The sequence below is a fragment of the Capra hircus genome, chromosome 12 (assembly GCF_001704415.2).
Source record: "Capra hircus breed San Clemente chromosome 12, ASM170441v1, whole genome shotgun sequence".
NCBI lineage: Eukaryota > Metazoa > Chordata > Mammalia > Artiodactyla > Bovidae > Capra > Capra hircus.
This window is the reverse complement of record NC_030819.1, coordinates 53,292,954-53,309,708: the sequence shown is the minus strand read 5'-3', so window position 1 is coordinate 53,309,708 and position 16,755 is coordinate 53,292,954. Positions and strand designations below refer to the sequence as shown.

At 46.1% G+C, this 16,755-nt stretch overlaps 1 protein-coding gene across 1 annotated transcript in view; it reads right to left on the bottom strand.

Annotated features, from left to right (window-relative positions):
• The window catches only part of ATP8A2 (ATPase phospholipid transporting 8A2), a 465,925-nt gene that overhangs the window by 40,462 nt on the left and 408,708 nt on the right, over positions 1-16,755 (bottom strand). Inside the window, exons 34-35 of the mRNA XM_018056568.1 lie at positions 12,852-12,940; positions 4,949-5,053 (exon numbers count right to left, since the gene is read on the bottom strand). Coding sequence (XP_017912057.1) covers positions 4,949-5,053; positions 12,852-12,940 — 194 coding nt within the window. The remainder of the gene's footprint in view (positions 1-4,948; positions 5,054-12,851; positions 12,941-16,755) is intronic.

Below are 16,755 nucleotides of genomic sequence, written 5' to 3'. Positions count from 1 at the left end.
CCTTGAACCTGGAGAAGACCAGCACAGGGTCCACCCCACCGACCTCCCGCCAACTCTGATGAGCAGAAAGAAGGTCTGGGTCAAGACTGGGGCCTCCTTGTGGTTCCTTCAGACTTAAGCCACAGCTGGGAAACTAGGTGTTTGCATCAAACACACCCAGCCTTTCCTCTTGCTTTGACAAAACACCTAAAACACCAGGACACGCCCTACCACACACCAAGGAAGAAAAACAATGTAAAGGGGAAAAAACAATAGCTTGTCCCCTTACATAATATTTTAGGCATTTGTCTGAACTGTATTTGTAAAGGAAGTGGCCATGGGTAGATTTTCTCCCAGCAGGAAAAAAAAAAAATGCATGAGCTACACATTAGGAATAAAGAGGAAGGGATAAACAGCAAGGTCCTACTGTACAGCATAGGGAACTACATTCAACATGCCGAGAGAAACCCTAATGGAAACCAGTATGAAAAAGAATGTATAAATGCATAACTGAGTCACTTTGCTATAAGCAGAAATTAACACAACATTGCAAGTCAACTCTAGTTCAATTTTTTAAAAAAGGAATAAAGAGGGAAAGATATTACCAAAACATTGAAACAAGGAATTCTTCCAGCTTAGCTCATTTTTAAGACCACGTAGAGTAACGGTGTGCATGCCAGACTGTTCCACAGGCAGAACGGTAGGGTTATCCTCTGGTGAAGAACACTGGGAAGATGGGTTGGCAACAGGCGTTCCGAACAACCAAATATCCATTAAGTTCTTAGCATCTCTACGGTACACAAACTACCTGGCGAGAAAACCGCTTCACCCAGAAAAAAACAAACTGAAAATCAAGAAAAATCATTTTGCTCATCCCCTTGGCATTTCTTACTTCACTATACTTTCCAGACACCTAGTTCTCTTTCTCGGTTTCTTTTCTCTAAGTCATGAGAACAGGCTGATTTATGTCCAAATCACACAGGTTAATTTTGGAAGCCGATTCCACTCATGAGATAAGGCAGAAACAGGTTCATGAAACTTTAAGGTTTACCAAAATCATGTAAAAGTCTGGGGGCTTAGATAAGATCAATAAAATGTTTAGGTATTTTCACTGGATGAATTAGGGGCACAGAGGGGTACCTGCAATCTCCAGGTACCATTTCAAAATGCTCATTTGGCAGAAAAGGGGTTTTGGAATTGATGCATAAAGATTTTGGTTCTGTTTCTTATGAGCACGTTCCTGAGAAAAACGGCTAGACTTGGTTGTTTGTTAGACTTTGCCTGTGACTTGGACCTGCTTTTAAGGCTTGGCAGGCTGTGCTCAAGGGACCCTCTTTCGGGCATCAGAGCTAAGCTGAGTGACAGTGAGGGGCAGGGCGGCCACGGAGCCAGGACACCTGGGTGCTGGGGAGGCAGGGAGGACCAGAGCCCCCATCTGTGCTTCTATGTGAGCTCTCCTCTGAAGCCACCAGACGGAAGGGCCCTGTCACTAGCGGTCAGCCTGCACCCTCCGTGGCCACTTTCAACAGGAGCGATCGCCCTGGCACCCGCTGCCTGGGCGCTGCAGGTTCACCCTCCTCTGCCCACTGGGTTTCTGCATTTCCACTCAGTCAACAAATACTTTTGGGGTCTTCCTGGTGGCTCAGTGGTTAAAAATCCACTTGCTAATGCCGGTTTGATCTGTGGTCCAGAAAGATCCCACATGCCAGGAGCAGATAAGCCTGGGCTGATGCTACTGAGCCTGTACTCTAGAGCCGTGCTCTGCAAGAGAAGACGCTGTGGTGAGAAACCTGGACACCGCAAAGAAGAGTAGTCCCCGTCGGCCGCAACTAGAGAAACCCGAGTAGCAACAAAGTCCCAGCGCGGCCAAAAATAAATAAATTAATTCAATTAAAAGAAAACAAATATTTGCAGAGCTTCCCTACGTGCCAGACTGACAGCTGGAGAGAGAGGCGTGGAGGAACTCAAACATCACATGGGGCGGGGAAGCAGGCACAGGGAGATGGGAGAGACACAAAATACTCAGGGTCTCTCATAGAGGGAGTCAGTTTGTGACTCTTCAGAGGGAGGGACAGGGAGGCCCCCAGCCTGCCCGGGCTGCCCTTCCCCCAGCAGCTCCCCAGCAGCAGGAAATCCAAGCAGGAGTGAAAGGAGCCGGGCAGGTGGTGGACGAACAACTGGGAGAGCAGAGTTCTCTCTCCGGAGCAGCTGCCTGTCCAGGCTGCCCATGGACCACCCAGGAAATCTGGGAGCCACTGGGGGGAGGAGTCAGATGGAGTGAGGGGTGCTGGGAGGCCCGGAGTCCCTGAAGTAACCTCTCCAGGAGCCCCAACTTGAGGCCAGATCTGTGACAGCAAGAAAGGAAGCTGCGACCCCACGTTTCCTCCTGCACACCTGCATTCAAACCCTCCCTCCACCCCCCTGAATCGACTGTCCCGGCGAGAGTTTACAGAGGGCTCAGAGAAGAGACTCCAAACTGCGGGAGGCAGAGACCACGTTTAAACTCCAGTTATCTCCTGATCTACCTGAACATATGAAAGTGAACTTTGAACAGGATAAATGCTTTTAGAAATTACATTCTTTTTGAATCTGAAAAAGTATGCGTATGTGTATATAACTGAATCACTTTGCTATACACCTGAAACTAATATACATTGTAAACCAACTACACTTCCATCAAAATAAGTATTTTTTTAATTTACTTTTTTTTTTTATCAACCACAAGCTGAGAGCCCACAACACCCTTCAGTATCATGACCTTCCTGCCAAACCAAAGCCCAGCCGCCGACCTTTTCCTGGCCAGAAACTCAGGTTTGCTCCCTGGGTCAGGAAGATCCCCTGGAGAAGGAAACGGCAACCCACTCCAGTATCCTTGCCTGGAGAATCCCATGGACAGAGGAGCCCGGCGGGCTACAGTCCACGAGGTCACAAAGAGCTGGACATGACTCAGCAACTGAGCACAGCACTGGTCAGTGAGCTGTCACTCATCATAAATTCAGTTTCATAAATTCTAACACTTCCCACCTCCCCCCCATGAGTCTGCATCTGTAACAGATGAAGACAGTCTCCTTACAGAAAATCTCTCTCGCCCAAGACTGCAGGGCTCGCCCTGGCTGAGCCAGGATTCGGACACAGGCTCAGAGCTCTGTGACACTCCCTGCACACGTCGCACTTGAGCCTCTGCCACACAGCCTCTCATACTTTCTGTGCATCACCATCTCCCCATCCTCACAGCTCTGCCTTCCATCCTGTCTCCAGTGGGCAGCCTCTCTCGACTTCTCAAGCCAGAGGCCGCCTGGGATTGCCACCTCTTCCGGACATCCCCTGTGCCGCTGACCCCCCATCCAGACCTGTTTTGAGGACCCCACGGGCCGGAGATCCCGCCCAGGTCAGCTCAGACTTGGTGAAGGGCTGTCTCACGCTGCCTTCCTTGCAGTGTTTTCCTGTTCAGTGTTTGAGAAGAGTTTTAGAATTTTGCTTGGAAATTCTCCTTGTCCTCAGAAATGACTCATGATCTCTTAGAAGTCACTGTGTATATATGAGAGAGTTCTTGAGATACAGAAGAGCTTGCAAAATTTTTTGCAAATAGGATAAAACAGTGTGCTTATTTTGCTTTAAGACTGACATCCATGTATTAATTTCAATTTGCAGGGGCATCTCCCTACTTTTAGAAGCTATGAACACATTGTTTTTGGAGATTAAAGAATTTTGTGGGTCCTTGACCACCTAGACAGAAGCCCTGTGTCTGCTGTCCAACGGGCTGAAGAGGCCTGCTCACCCTTAGCTGTGTGGCCTGTGTATCAGTTATACACAGACCACCACAAGGCCCAGTCCTGCCCCCACCAGTCATGACTTCAAGCTTCAGACAAAGATTTTTGTTCAGCTGACTGATAAAGTCTGGCATAAAATGAATGCTAATGGACTCAGGAAAAATGTCATAAATACACACAAAAAATCACAACTTCAACCAGAGAGCCTTCAATCCTATACTCTTCAGCCCCTTTCCTAAAATATCTAGCCATTTGAGATAATATTACTGATACTTCTCAAAATATTTGCATTCTCTTTCCTAAAAGCAACACAAAACAAAAATGCTTTGATTTCATTGCTTTGAAAGATGGTACAAGAAGACAGAACCTAAATAAAACAGAATCAATATCAGAGGGTCTCTGGAAGTACTCCACCTCCAGAGTTTTGTTTCTTGAGTAGCTAGTTCTAGGGTCCCTTCCAAGTACTTAGAGGGGAGCCTTGCTCATAATCTCCTGGACCTCTGTGTCCCTAAGGTGGCCAAGGCCTCCTATTACCAGCACATTGTCCTTGGGCTCAGGTCAGTTTGCTTCAGTAAACTTTAACCAGATGCAATCTGATAACATTTTAACATACACGATTAAATCAAACCTACTCACTTGCCCAGAAGTTAGGGGAGGAGTGGGGGCCACTGAGGGTCTGTAAGAAATAAGGGGGGTGGGGGAGGGGGCAGCCCCTGCTTTGCTGGACCAACCAGTAGGTCATGTGATGCTGTCTGAACCCCAGGAGCAAAAAATTATTTGTCAAAAACAAAACAAACCACGGGTATACCTGGAATGAACAGAATCTACACGAACAAAACGCATTCTCTGATGAGCAGAACTTCAGGGCAGATACCCTTTAGCACATCACTGGGGCTGAGAACAAGAGGCCTGGCTTTTAAACATGCTTTGCTAATACTGCTGACACAGCACTTCTCCACCTGAAGATCACAATGCTATTTCTATTTTCTGCATGTTCAGACGCCATATAAACCTCAGTTTCACCTAGGGGGAGGCCCAGGGACCTGAAAGTCAGATTTCATGTTGCCCCTGAGAGGGCATGGTTTCTGTCTCACCCATCGTGCGCTCACACTGAAAACCAAGAAGAGGATAGGAAACCCCAGAAGGGAGGTAGGGAAAAGGAAAGGGGGTCCTGGGGACCCTGGCCTGGTGCTACCCACCTCTTTCCATTACTGTCCCGGAGCATTGCTCTGCCCATCACTCTGGACTTCGTCTCCAGCTCCTGCACTTCCTCCAGCAGCGTTTTCTTGCAGGTGTGCTTGGCCCTGTGTCCGAGGAAAAGACAAGAAGGACATGACGTGTGAACTCAGCTGTGACAACAGGCTGCTCCCCCATGGGCCCTCTCTGACGTCCTCTGACCCAGGCTGGGGCTTGGAGTCTCTGTGGAACATATGCCAGCCCTGTGCATGGTGAAGGCTCCACCTCTGCAACCTGGGAAGCACCCCAAGTCCTGCAGAATGGGCCCAGGCCATGGGTATCAGCAAACGATCCCCTAAGAGCATTGCTTGTGGCTGCAGAGCTGGCTGATGCCCTCCAAGTCCAGACAGAAGCCCACAGTTCCTGCAGGGTTACAGGTCTACCTTGAAAGCTGTCTACTTCAGGACCTAAAGACCCAAAAGATGCTCTAATCCTCACCCAAGTGGACATATGTGGGTTCTTTGGACTGTGCCCCAACTGTAAGGTCAAGAGCCCAGGGGAAACAGTCGTTCACCCTTTTAGGGTGAAAAAAGTCACAGCAAGATGGAGGTATGATGCCAGAGGTCACTGTCATCACACCAAACCCTTGATCTGAAATTTGGGCCAATGCATATATCCAGGCACAGATTTCCTTTCTTCTCTTGCAGACCTCAGCAGCGTAAAACAACAAACACAGCACCAAAACAGGCTGGCCTTTCCAGCCTGTAAACCTCAAATGCTCTCCCTGACCTGCGGAAAGAGTTACCTGATTAAACTAAGAAATACTTCACAATGTTTCAATAAGTGGCTGATCACAAAGGTCTTCCTAAAATTGAGATAAACAGAGAATGGCGGGTTGGAAGCCATACAGGCAAAGAAAGGGTATTGACTGAGATACAGGTTAGAAATGAGAGAAGAGAACCTGTAAGAAAGCAAAAGACTCTAGCAGAGCAGCACAGGGCAGTGTTCTTCTGAAAATCTTTTTCTAGTTTTTTTTGCAGAAGCGCATGTGGGGTGCCCATCAAGCACAGAATCAGAACCAAACTGAATGTGTCTGCAAGGACACGGCACAATGCAATGGAACCTTCTGGAGACCTGAGCTGCTCCACGGAGCCACGTGCTCCCGTCCACCTTCCGCCTTCAAGGAGTCTGGGAAGACAGCGCCCAGTTGTCTGCTGACACCCCAAGTTCATTTCCGGTGGAGTGTCAGAGCGGAGGCTCTGTGTAAGTGTAGGTCATTCATTCATCTCCCCACAGGAAACAAGAGCTGAACCACACAGCTTTCACACATAATTCCTTAACCACACCAAGCAGTGTCCTGAGACTCAGGGGCGATTAAAACACTGCAATTCAAAGCAGAGACAGGGGAATTTTCATTTAAACAAGAAATGAGAAAATGCTTAACTTTCTGCTGGAAAGAAGACAAAGAGAATGTGACACTGTTCACTATGAATGAATGTGCCAGGCCCAAAGTCTACCTTTGATCTCAACTGGGCTTCTGGGCTGTATTGATAAGAGCCATCTGGGTAAACAGCCAGCCCCACTCCACTTGGATTCACCCCAGATACACAGGTCCTGTGGAGTGTGTCTGGCTTGTCCTTACTGTTTCAGGAATGTCTTCACTCCAGCATCCTCCCTTCCTTCTTCCTCTCTCGCCCACAGAGCAAGCAGTACTCATCAACCTCTAGACTAGCCCCCAGTGTTATCCTCTGGGCTGGGGTAGGGGAAGGGAGACACGAAGTAGGCTTGAAACAGGAAGGCTGGACCACTGGGCGCAGAGCACCAGAAACCTACCGCTTGGACCAAGAGAAAAGAGACTTTGACCCACAGGACTGAAGCCACCAGTTTTCACTCATTCATAAAACTGCTCGAGAAGGAAATAAGCATGTTGATTCTACTTGGCCTTGTTCACATCCCGAGTAGATGAAAATGTGTTCATACCTAAGAGTTCTTCAGCAATTTTGTAGTATTTCCACAAGGCTAGTTCCTGGGAGTCAGCCTGGGAACTTAACCAGTATGAGAACATGGCTAGTCTTTCTGCCTGGAGCACTGCAGTAGCGTTGATGCTAGCAATTTAAAACCATGTTTTTGGGGACTGTCCTCATGGTCCAGTGGCAAAGACTCTGAGCTCCCAATGCAGGGGGCCTGGGTTCAATTCCTGGTCGGGGAACAAGATCCCAAATTTGGGGTTGCTCTTTAGTCCCTAAATTGTGTCCAACTCTTTTGCAACCCCGTGGACTGTAGCCCACCAGGCTCCTCTGTCCATGGAATTCTCCAGGCAAGAATACTGGAGTGGGTTGCCATGCCCTTCTCCAGGGCATCTCCCGAACCAGGGGTCAAACCTGAGTCTCCTGCATTGGCAGGCAGATTCTTTACCACCAGAGAAGAGCCACCAGGGAGGCCCAGATCCTGCCTGCTGCAACTAAAAATCCCCCGTGCCACAACAAAGATTGAAGATGCCACATGCCGCAACTAAGGCCCAGTGCAGTCAGATAAATACATAAAAATAGCTAAAAATATTTCTCTTCAAGAATCTTTACCCAATAAGGCCTTACTTAGAGAAAGGATTCTAAGACCTCCCCTGCCAAAGTCTACATTTGTCATCGACTAAAATCTAATACTTCCAAGTTTCAAAGAGCCAGCCACTAAGTATTGAGCACTGGCAAGGAAATCAGATCTCACCATGAGCTGGGGTTGGGTTTGTTCTGAATCACAGCTTGGGCAGAGTGAACCCAATTACCTGTGGATGGCTGTTTCCCAGGGCTCCTCCCCCAACCCCATGTCCAGAGGCCAGGTGAGCACAGAAGGGCAGGTGGGGTGCTTAGACCCTGTAAGAGTCTGCGGCAGTCCACAGTGATCCTTCAGATAGAGTGAAAGGTATTACTGAGGTTATCAGAGATTTTTGAAGTAAGTAAGTTGGCCTAAAACCCTGAACTTTTCATCTTCTTATTTCTGAAATTTTTTTTCCTGGACTCCTTTTCTTTTTTTTCCTTATGGAAGGAGAACAAGTCAGAAGGAAACATTAGATTCTAAATGTGGATGAAAATGTAAATATAATGTGTCTCAAAAGAAATTAGTCTGGTTGGAAGGTTTTTTGGTTGTTTTTTTTTAAATCAAGGACCCATTGTACACAGAAATTTCTTATTACCTTTTATTTCCACTTAACTGCCTATCTGGGATTATAATAAGGAAATGAAGTCATTCTGGACTTGCTGAATGTACTGTGTGCTGACTGGTAAGGTACAGGAGATACAGTTAGATAAAAAGAGATGGGTCCCTGAGCTCTGTGGCCTTGAGCTTTATATTATTTCTATAAAGCAACATAAGTGAATCGTTGCTTTATGAGCATAAGTACATGGCAGCTTACCTAAGAATGCAGTCATGGGTAAACATTTTGGAAGCACGTGAGCTAAAGGATATTAAAGTAGTTCCAGACAATTTAAACTGCATGCATCTAATAAAACTATTCATTAGCCAGGTAGCAACTATCATCCATTATTTTAATAAAAGATGTGTTAGTTTAGTCCCTCATGAAAATTCTGGTTAACAGGGTAAACAGAAGAAGTTTTTTGCAATGTCCAAATCTGCCTTAACATAGTTCAATAATGGATTTGCATTCAGAAATTTGATAGACTTCACTGAAAAAAATCACCAAATTGCCTCATGCTGTTTTTTCCTTCCTTACGCTTAACAGTGCAGGTCCTGAAATGGGAGAGAGACTGGGCGAAGAAAGAGGGAAAGTGCAGGAAGACAGAGCAACCTGCGTGCACAGAAATGCACAGTTAAGTCCCCTACATACGAACCTTTAAGCTGCGAACTTTCAAAGATGAGAACGTGTATCTTGTTCCAGCACGGAGCCAGCACCTGCTCCATCCACGTCAGGTGTGAGGCACTCTGCAGCCGGCCCTCCATCTCCTACTGCTGACGACCCTTCAGCTCTACCATCTCCCACCTCCTCTCCCTCTCCCGGTCAGTAACTCTTCTTGTCTGTTCACTCGATGCCAGCCCCTGTGTGCCTGCTATTGTACTACTAGGTACTGTACTGTAAGATTTAAAATGTCTTATTTTTTGTTTTGTTTTTTAATGTATTACTTGTGTTAAAAGTACTATAGATCACTACAGTACCATATAGCTGATTATGTTATTTATAGTTGGGTACCTAGGCTAACTTTGTTGGACGTGTGAACAAATTGGATTTAGCAAACACACTCTTGGAATGGAACTCGTTTGTATGTAAGGGACTCACTCTATGTAAAAAGGCAGGACTGCTTTGAGTTGGAATTTAAAAGCGTTTTCAAAATAGAGTTAACCACCAAATCTCAAAATCAAACTAAAAGGTCTTAAGACTGGCCCAAGGCAAGATGAAAGAATCACAGCAAATTTACAGAAGTTCCAGACACTGCCTCAAGCTGATTCATCACAGCCAGCCCTCCAGCGGCCCCCTGACTCCCTATCATGTCACTCAAGCTCTCTTTCCCAGAGTCCAGGGTGCAGCCTGGCACATCACGTGACAAGAAACATTCTACAATTTGAACCAAATGACGGGCAATTTTCTGGACAATTGGGATTAATATTTTTGTTCAGTGTGTAGGAAGGAAAAACAGGACAGCTTTGTAAAGCTGAAGAAAGAGAAATGACAGGTAAGTATCATGGCCTCATTAGAGGTAGTTCAGTTCAGTTCAGTTCAGTCGCTCAGTCGTGTCCGACTCTTTGTGACCCCATGAATCGCAGCACGCCAGGCATCCCTGTCCATCACCAACTCCCGTTCATCCCGTTCAGATTCACGTTCATCGAGTCAGTGATGCCATCCAGCCATCTCATCCTCTGTCATCCCCTTCTTCTCCTGCCCCCAATCCCTCCCAGCATCAGAGTCTTTTCCAATGAGTCAACTCTTCGCATGAGGTGGCCAAAGTACTAGAGCTTCAGCTTTAGCATCATTCCTTCCAAAGAAATTCCAGGGTTGATCTCCTTCATAATGGACTGGTTGGATCTCCTTGCGGTCCAAGGGACTCTCAAGAGTCTTCTCCAAAACCACAGTTCAAAAGCATCAATTCTTCGGTGCTCAGCCTTCTTCACAGTCCAGCTCTCACATCCATACATGACTACTGGAAAAACCGTAGCCTTGACTAGACGGACCTTAATCGGCAAAGTAATGTCTCTGCTTTTGAATATGCTATCTAGGTTGGTCATAACTTGTCTTCCAAGGAGTAAGCGTCTTTTAATTTTGCAACTCATAATACAGTTTCCCTGGGAGAAGCCTCGGAATTTACTTGAAGTGAAGTGAAGTGAAAGTCACTCAGTCGTGTCTGACTCTTTGTGACCCCATGGACTGTACAGTCCATGGAATTCTCCAGGCCAGAATACTGGAGTGGGTAGCCTTTCCCTTCTCCAGGGGATCTTCTCAACCCAGGGATTGAACCCAGACCTCCTGCATTGCAGGCGGATTCTTTACCAGCTGAGATATCAGGGAAGCCCCCGAATTTACTTGACTCAACAATAAATATTTCAGGCTGGGAGTATAATAGGAGATAAAAGATGGACTCCTTGATCAGAAGCAAAATGACCAAAGAAACTTGCCAAATTCTTGCTTTTGAGGAGAGGGATAAGTAGTTTAGACATTAACTACGTATTATTGGTCATATATTTTGGGCAAACACCCTGGGCCAGAGGCTATACACGCCATACAATCCAAATTAAATGAGACAAAAACGCATTTCAGGAGACGGGTCTGGAATTCAGAGGGGCCTTTCCGGCTCCTACCTGGCTGGCAACCCCCTTGGAAAGAAGTGACTTCCCTTTCCATATGGTAGAGCTGGAAGCAGTGTCCTTGTTAAAATGTAAATAGTGCTAATCTGACAGTGCCAGGAATCCACCCCTCCCCCCCCCAAAAAAAGTCCCGTTGGAGAGGATAGATAATTTGCTTCACGAAGACTGGGAACTCTTCCTTTGAATGTATTAGAAAAGATCCAGAAAACAGAGGAGGCGGCAGAGATATTACAATCTGCAAATACTCTGTTTTGAAATGAGATATTCCTGCCAGCATCTCACTTAGCAAATATATCAGTCTCAGCAAAAATGTATGGCCGAAACCAATACAATATTGTAAAGCAATTATCCTTCAATTAAAAACAAATTAAAAATTACATACTAATAAAATTTTTTCATGACATTAATTTGATAGTTGAATTAAAAGAGACCAAGATTAATTTATAATCAAGTTACTAGTCTCAAACTATACACTAAAAAGTGATCTGATGTAATCAAGACCACATTCTATGTACCCAAAACTAACTTGATGATCTTGCAAAACTGAAGAAATTTGGCAAGCCAATATATCATGCCATAATTGGGCTGTGTTATGAGCACAAGTCATAGAACTCAGATTCTCTTTCAGTTCATTTATTAGATTAAGAAAACATCTTTCTTGGGTGTCATAGTTTGATTTTCAAGGATTCCAATTCTATTTATAGAACACAGTTTTAGCAGATAAAATGGACGTAGTGATAAAGTTTTTGAGAAATCACAGTTCTTTAATTTTCACTAACAGTTATAAAACTGAGTGAAGAGAAGGAAAAAAGGAAAACACCCAAAATATGTGCTATAAAATCCTCTCTCCCACCTTCTCTCTCTGTGGATCATTGGTTGTCAAGATAATGCCAAGATGAAGATTTTTTTCAAAATACATTCCTACCTGTCAGGTAGGAGCAGTTCTCATTGAGTGTGGGAAGAAGGGAGAGAGAAAAATGAAATCTGATGTCTTCTGGAAGGTTTGGAATCAAGTCTCAATTCTCTACCTTAGAGACGCCAAATAATTATGTTTTGCCCAAAGTAATACCAATCCAGGAGTCTCGATTTTCAGGGAAGCTGGCAACAGTAGAAGTCATCAGGTCTAACCCTGACCTCAAAAATCAACCTGACTTCTTTTGCAGTATTCCTTCTTTTCCCTGCAGATGAAATAAAGTTTATTTTATCTTGGAAACTTGTACCTTTTTTTCACATTGTAAATAAGATAGTTAGAAAATAATATATTCTGAAACACAAATAAAAATTGAGCATAAGTCATTTCCTACTGAACCTATGTGATAATTTTGTTATTGTGATTAATCTTCTCATAGACTTGTACACTCACACTTCAGGAAAATTATATTTGAAGGATTCTTACTGGGAATAATTTGGAAAAACAAAGACAACTTGATTCTAAGCATTTGGTGATTTGAAACGACATACATATACACACAATTTCCCTTTAAGCATGGAGTTTAAAGCCAGACTATATTTGTGATCACTCAGCATTGATAAAAATCAATGAATTTTGAGGGGCTTGTCTAGTGATCCAGCAGTTAAGGATCTGCCTTGTCATACAGGGGATGCTGGTTCAATCCCTGGCCAGGGAACTAAGATCCCACATACCTGGAGGAGCTGAGTCCTCACACTGCAACTACTGAGTCCACATCACAACTGCAGAGTTCATGCAACACAAAGAAAGATCCTGCATGACGCGATGAAGATCTCATGTGCCGCAACTAAGACCCGACACAGCTAATTTTTTAAAAAAAAATCAGTGAATTTTGAGTTATGCTTCTTAACCCTGGTGAAATGGATCTATACTCAGAAATTCTCCCTTATAATCCTATACAAGGAACACCTCTCTTGACCTTCACACAGCCTGACTCCTTTTCTACTATATTCTCATATCAAGGTGAAGTGCAGGTTAAAAGAAAAAAAAAAAACAAACCAAGCCAACATCTTTTATACCTGCTGTGGCAGGCGGCAGGAGACCTGTGACTGCAGAAATCTCACAGCATCTAACACCCTATGTTGGGGCTCGCTAAAGACTAATGGAGGACACAGGACAAGACCCGGGGTATCACTTTATCTCTCACTTACGCTCTCCACGCCACGTCTTCGATCAGACACGCGGTGGGAACCAGAAATAATCCCAGCCAGAAGTGCGCAGAGCTCAGAACCATGGTTGCCTGCAAAAACCAGAAGTGACACGTGCATTAACACTGCTGAGAGAGAGAAACGTAATTCAATCAGTATAAAACGCCCCTTAAGCAAAAGAAGGTTATTAAATTCAATGAAAACTGAAATACACACTCAGGAAGAATGTCAAGGGGACCAACCGGTGGCGAGAGCCCCTCACCATGATCTCCATCAGCTCTTGTCTCCATCCTGATAGGCTGACGAGTTTTGTCTCCCTCTTTTACAAAGCACTTCAAGCCCCTTCACGGCAACAGGAGTGGGCGTGGGAAAGGAAGCAGGATTAGCCCAAGTCTCAGAGCCAAACCTGAGACGCGATCTCCTGATGCAGCCCACCCAGAGTTACACAGCCTCTTTAAGTGTTACATGCTGTGTATACGTCCATATACATTGATGCATATGATGGCTTTTGTATGTTCTGTTTTGGAATCTCCTCACCTTAAAAAAAAAAAAAAATTCCTGGGCCTCAAACACAGAGCATCACTCCAGGCCTTGATCCACTGAGACTATGCAGACCACCAGCCATTGGACCCACCATGGGATCACATGTCAGGAAAAACGCACGTGGGGGTCTCTCAGAGGGAGTGCACTGCCGTGTTCAGAGCTCTTCGGCTATCTCGAGTTCCCATTTCTCATACAGAAAGCATAAACACAGAAGGAAAATTTAACTCCCCCGCCCAGCCACAGCAGCCCAAGCAAACCACAGGGAGAAGCTGAATTATCCAGGTTCTTCTGCAGGTCCCGCCTTCCTCCTCCAAACCTATCCCAGGTTGATGGAGCAGCAGAAGGTGGGCTTGTTAAAGCTACATTTCTGGGGTTGCTACATCCTGGATCATTACCGGCTGGGATATTTATTAAAGAATACAGTCATTTAAAAACAACATCTTATAGAAATGACAGTTGTGTGATGGGCTGGAGGTGTTAGCTAGTGCTGTGATGATAATCATTTTCCAGGACATAAGTGGATCAAATCGATATGCTGCATGTACCCCTTAAACATACGATATTAGATGTCAGCTGTGTCTCAATAAAGCTGGGAACTGCTTTTTGAGAACAGTAAAAATGACATTTGATAACAATCATGTATGTGCTGTTTAAACTGGGTTATGAAACATCAGTAAGAACGCTTATGGCTGAGGGAAATGAAGAAAATGATCTTTGAACCCAGTTGGCAAAGGTTATGTGGGGATTTGGAAGTATGGTTTTGTCGCTGGTTTTTAAAGCTTGGAGCTGTTAAAACATGTCGTGGAAATAACTGATTTTAAGGGTGTGTCTCCAGAAAGATTTTCTAGTGTCTTGATTTTCACATATTGACTAAGTTCGAGGTACTGAAATCTTTGGCAAGGCCACAGCTATTGGTATTGAAATTGAGATTTAATTAGATTGTTCTTATTCTCTTAGCATTAAAAAAAAAGGTTTATTAAGCTGGACTGGGTGACAAGCTGCATGACTTACTCCCTTCTCCCCACTCAGTACACTACTGAGCGAGGCGTCCTTTTGATGTGCTAGCAGCCCCACTGGGAAGAAGGCACCCTCAGTTACATCTTTAGCCAGTGAGGACTCTTGGGTTGGGTGCCAAATGCATGGGCTTCCCTGGGCACTCAGTGGTGAGGAATCTACCCACCAATGCAGGAGATTTCAGTTTGATCCCTGGGCCAGGAAGAGCCCCTGGAGAAGGAAATGGCAACCCCCTCCAGTATTCTTGCCTGCAAAATCCTATGGACAGAGGAGCTTGGTGGGCTACAGTCCATGGGGTCACAAAGAGTTGGACACGGCTGAGCACACAGGCCAAATGCAGAGGGACCTCTTGCAGTAAATCAGAGGAAAGCGAGGCTTGGGCGTGAAGCTACTTGATAATGAAACCTCAGCTGGTGAGAGCCCAGAGAGGGCAGAGCTGGTCTGAGTGTAATACAGCACAGCATTGCATCTGGACAGACCAGGGATGCCATGAAACAAGTGGCCAGGGGTTAGGGCATGCAGAAACTTCTGTGGGCCCCTCATCACACACACACAATGTCCGTGGTGCTCAGGTCCAGCCCCCCGTGGACATGGTGACAGACAAAAGAAGGTTCTAGAAATGAGGCTGGAGGAGCCTGAGCTGGGCAAGGTTGGTCTGTGTTTCCTGTTGTGGGGTGGATTCTGGACGCTGTGATAACCATGGAGGAGGCAACCACGGCAGTTGCTCCGCTGCCTGGAGGAGGAGACCAAGATTGCCTGGTGCGTCACCGAGTGCCAGGACTTCCCATAAAGCGTCCTTCCCAGTCCCTTTTCTACAGAAAAAAATCAATACTACAATCTCCGCAGGGACCCAACTCCCTCCCTATGTGTGAGGGGTGAGGGGCTTCCCTTGGGAGGGACCTGGTGGGGGCCATCTCCCCATGAATGAAGAGGCAGACAGTAGGAACCAGGTAATTCATACGATGTGTGCGCGGACACACATATCCCAAACGGGGCATCCTTCACTTCACAGCGAAGGCCTCTGCAATCACCCCTTTGGGCATTTAGAGTATCTTTAAAACTCCAAGTGTGACCTGAAAGACATGTATATTCTAAATTAGAATAAAAACCACCTGATAAAAAGGTCACATTTTCCTGGATCTTCAATCTCACCCAAAGATTTGAAAAATGGATCATTTCATATTGGTAAAACCAGAGTGTTCAAATACGTATGAACTTGGAGATGCAGTGAGTGCTACAGGATACATCCCCGAGCCTCCAGGGTATGTGTGTCTACCTCATCCGCTGTCAGAGAGAGAAATTATTTAAGGAGAGTGGACTTAACAGTCAAGAACACATATCTGGTGTGGAGACTATTTACACATTAGATAACCAGTCCCTGAGGTGGGAGCTTGGAGGGGCAGGAGCAGATATTGGGGGGACACAGAGGGGCCATGGGTCACCAGGCTTCAGTCACATGACAGTTTCACTGATTCAGGTTGCAGGTGGATCCTACCTGGATCAAGGTTTCCATGTTTCCAACCCACTGGATCTCTTGGGGGTGCTTCTCAATCTAGACCTCAGAATGGACACAGAAGGGACAAGAAGGATTCCCCTTGGGAACAGGACCACCATCATCTTCTCCTCCATGAGTCACCGTGAGCATTTGCTGGGAATGGAGGGGCAGAGTCCTCGCCCCTGGGCAGCAGCCTCAGGCTACCAACTCTTGCTGTCCTGGGTGATTTCTCAGCAGTTGAGCAGGTGGATGGAGCAAGGACTTCAGGTTCACACGGAGCTGGGAGGGAGCTGTGCCTCTAAGCTTTAGATGGTGACACCTGCACGGGGCCACTACCCTCTGCCTGCCTCAGTTTCCCCTGAGTGGCCAGGACCAGGACAGTGGAAGCTCTTCCCTTCGAGGGGCTGTGGTACCCAGCTCACTGTCAGCTGCACTCACAGACGATCCATGCCACCAAAGCCTCGAGCAAACCTTCAAAAATCAGGCTGTGCTCCTCCCTTCCTTGAAGTCTTCCTAGCTCTCCCAACCCCCAAACATCTGATCTGGAAACAGCTCTGCCTGTAAGATGACTTAGAGCCGCCAGTGAGCTCAGGGCTGGCGCGGGGCACCGTGTCTGAGCCCCCGCCCGCCCTCTGGCTGCGCTCCAGCCCTCTGCTGCCTTCCTGGAGCAGAGCAGCCCGGGACCCTTGATGAGACATTTTCTCCACTGTTTTCTTTACCTCTGACAACTGCAACTGAAACTGAGCAGCAGCCCGCAGCCCCCCAGGGAGCCCTTCTGCAGTTTTTTCCTCTCTCTCTCACTCTTGCTGTTACTTTTTACAGCTCCTCCAACCAAAGTTCAGATTGCTATTTTTT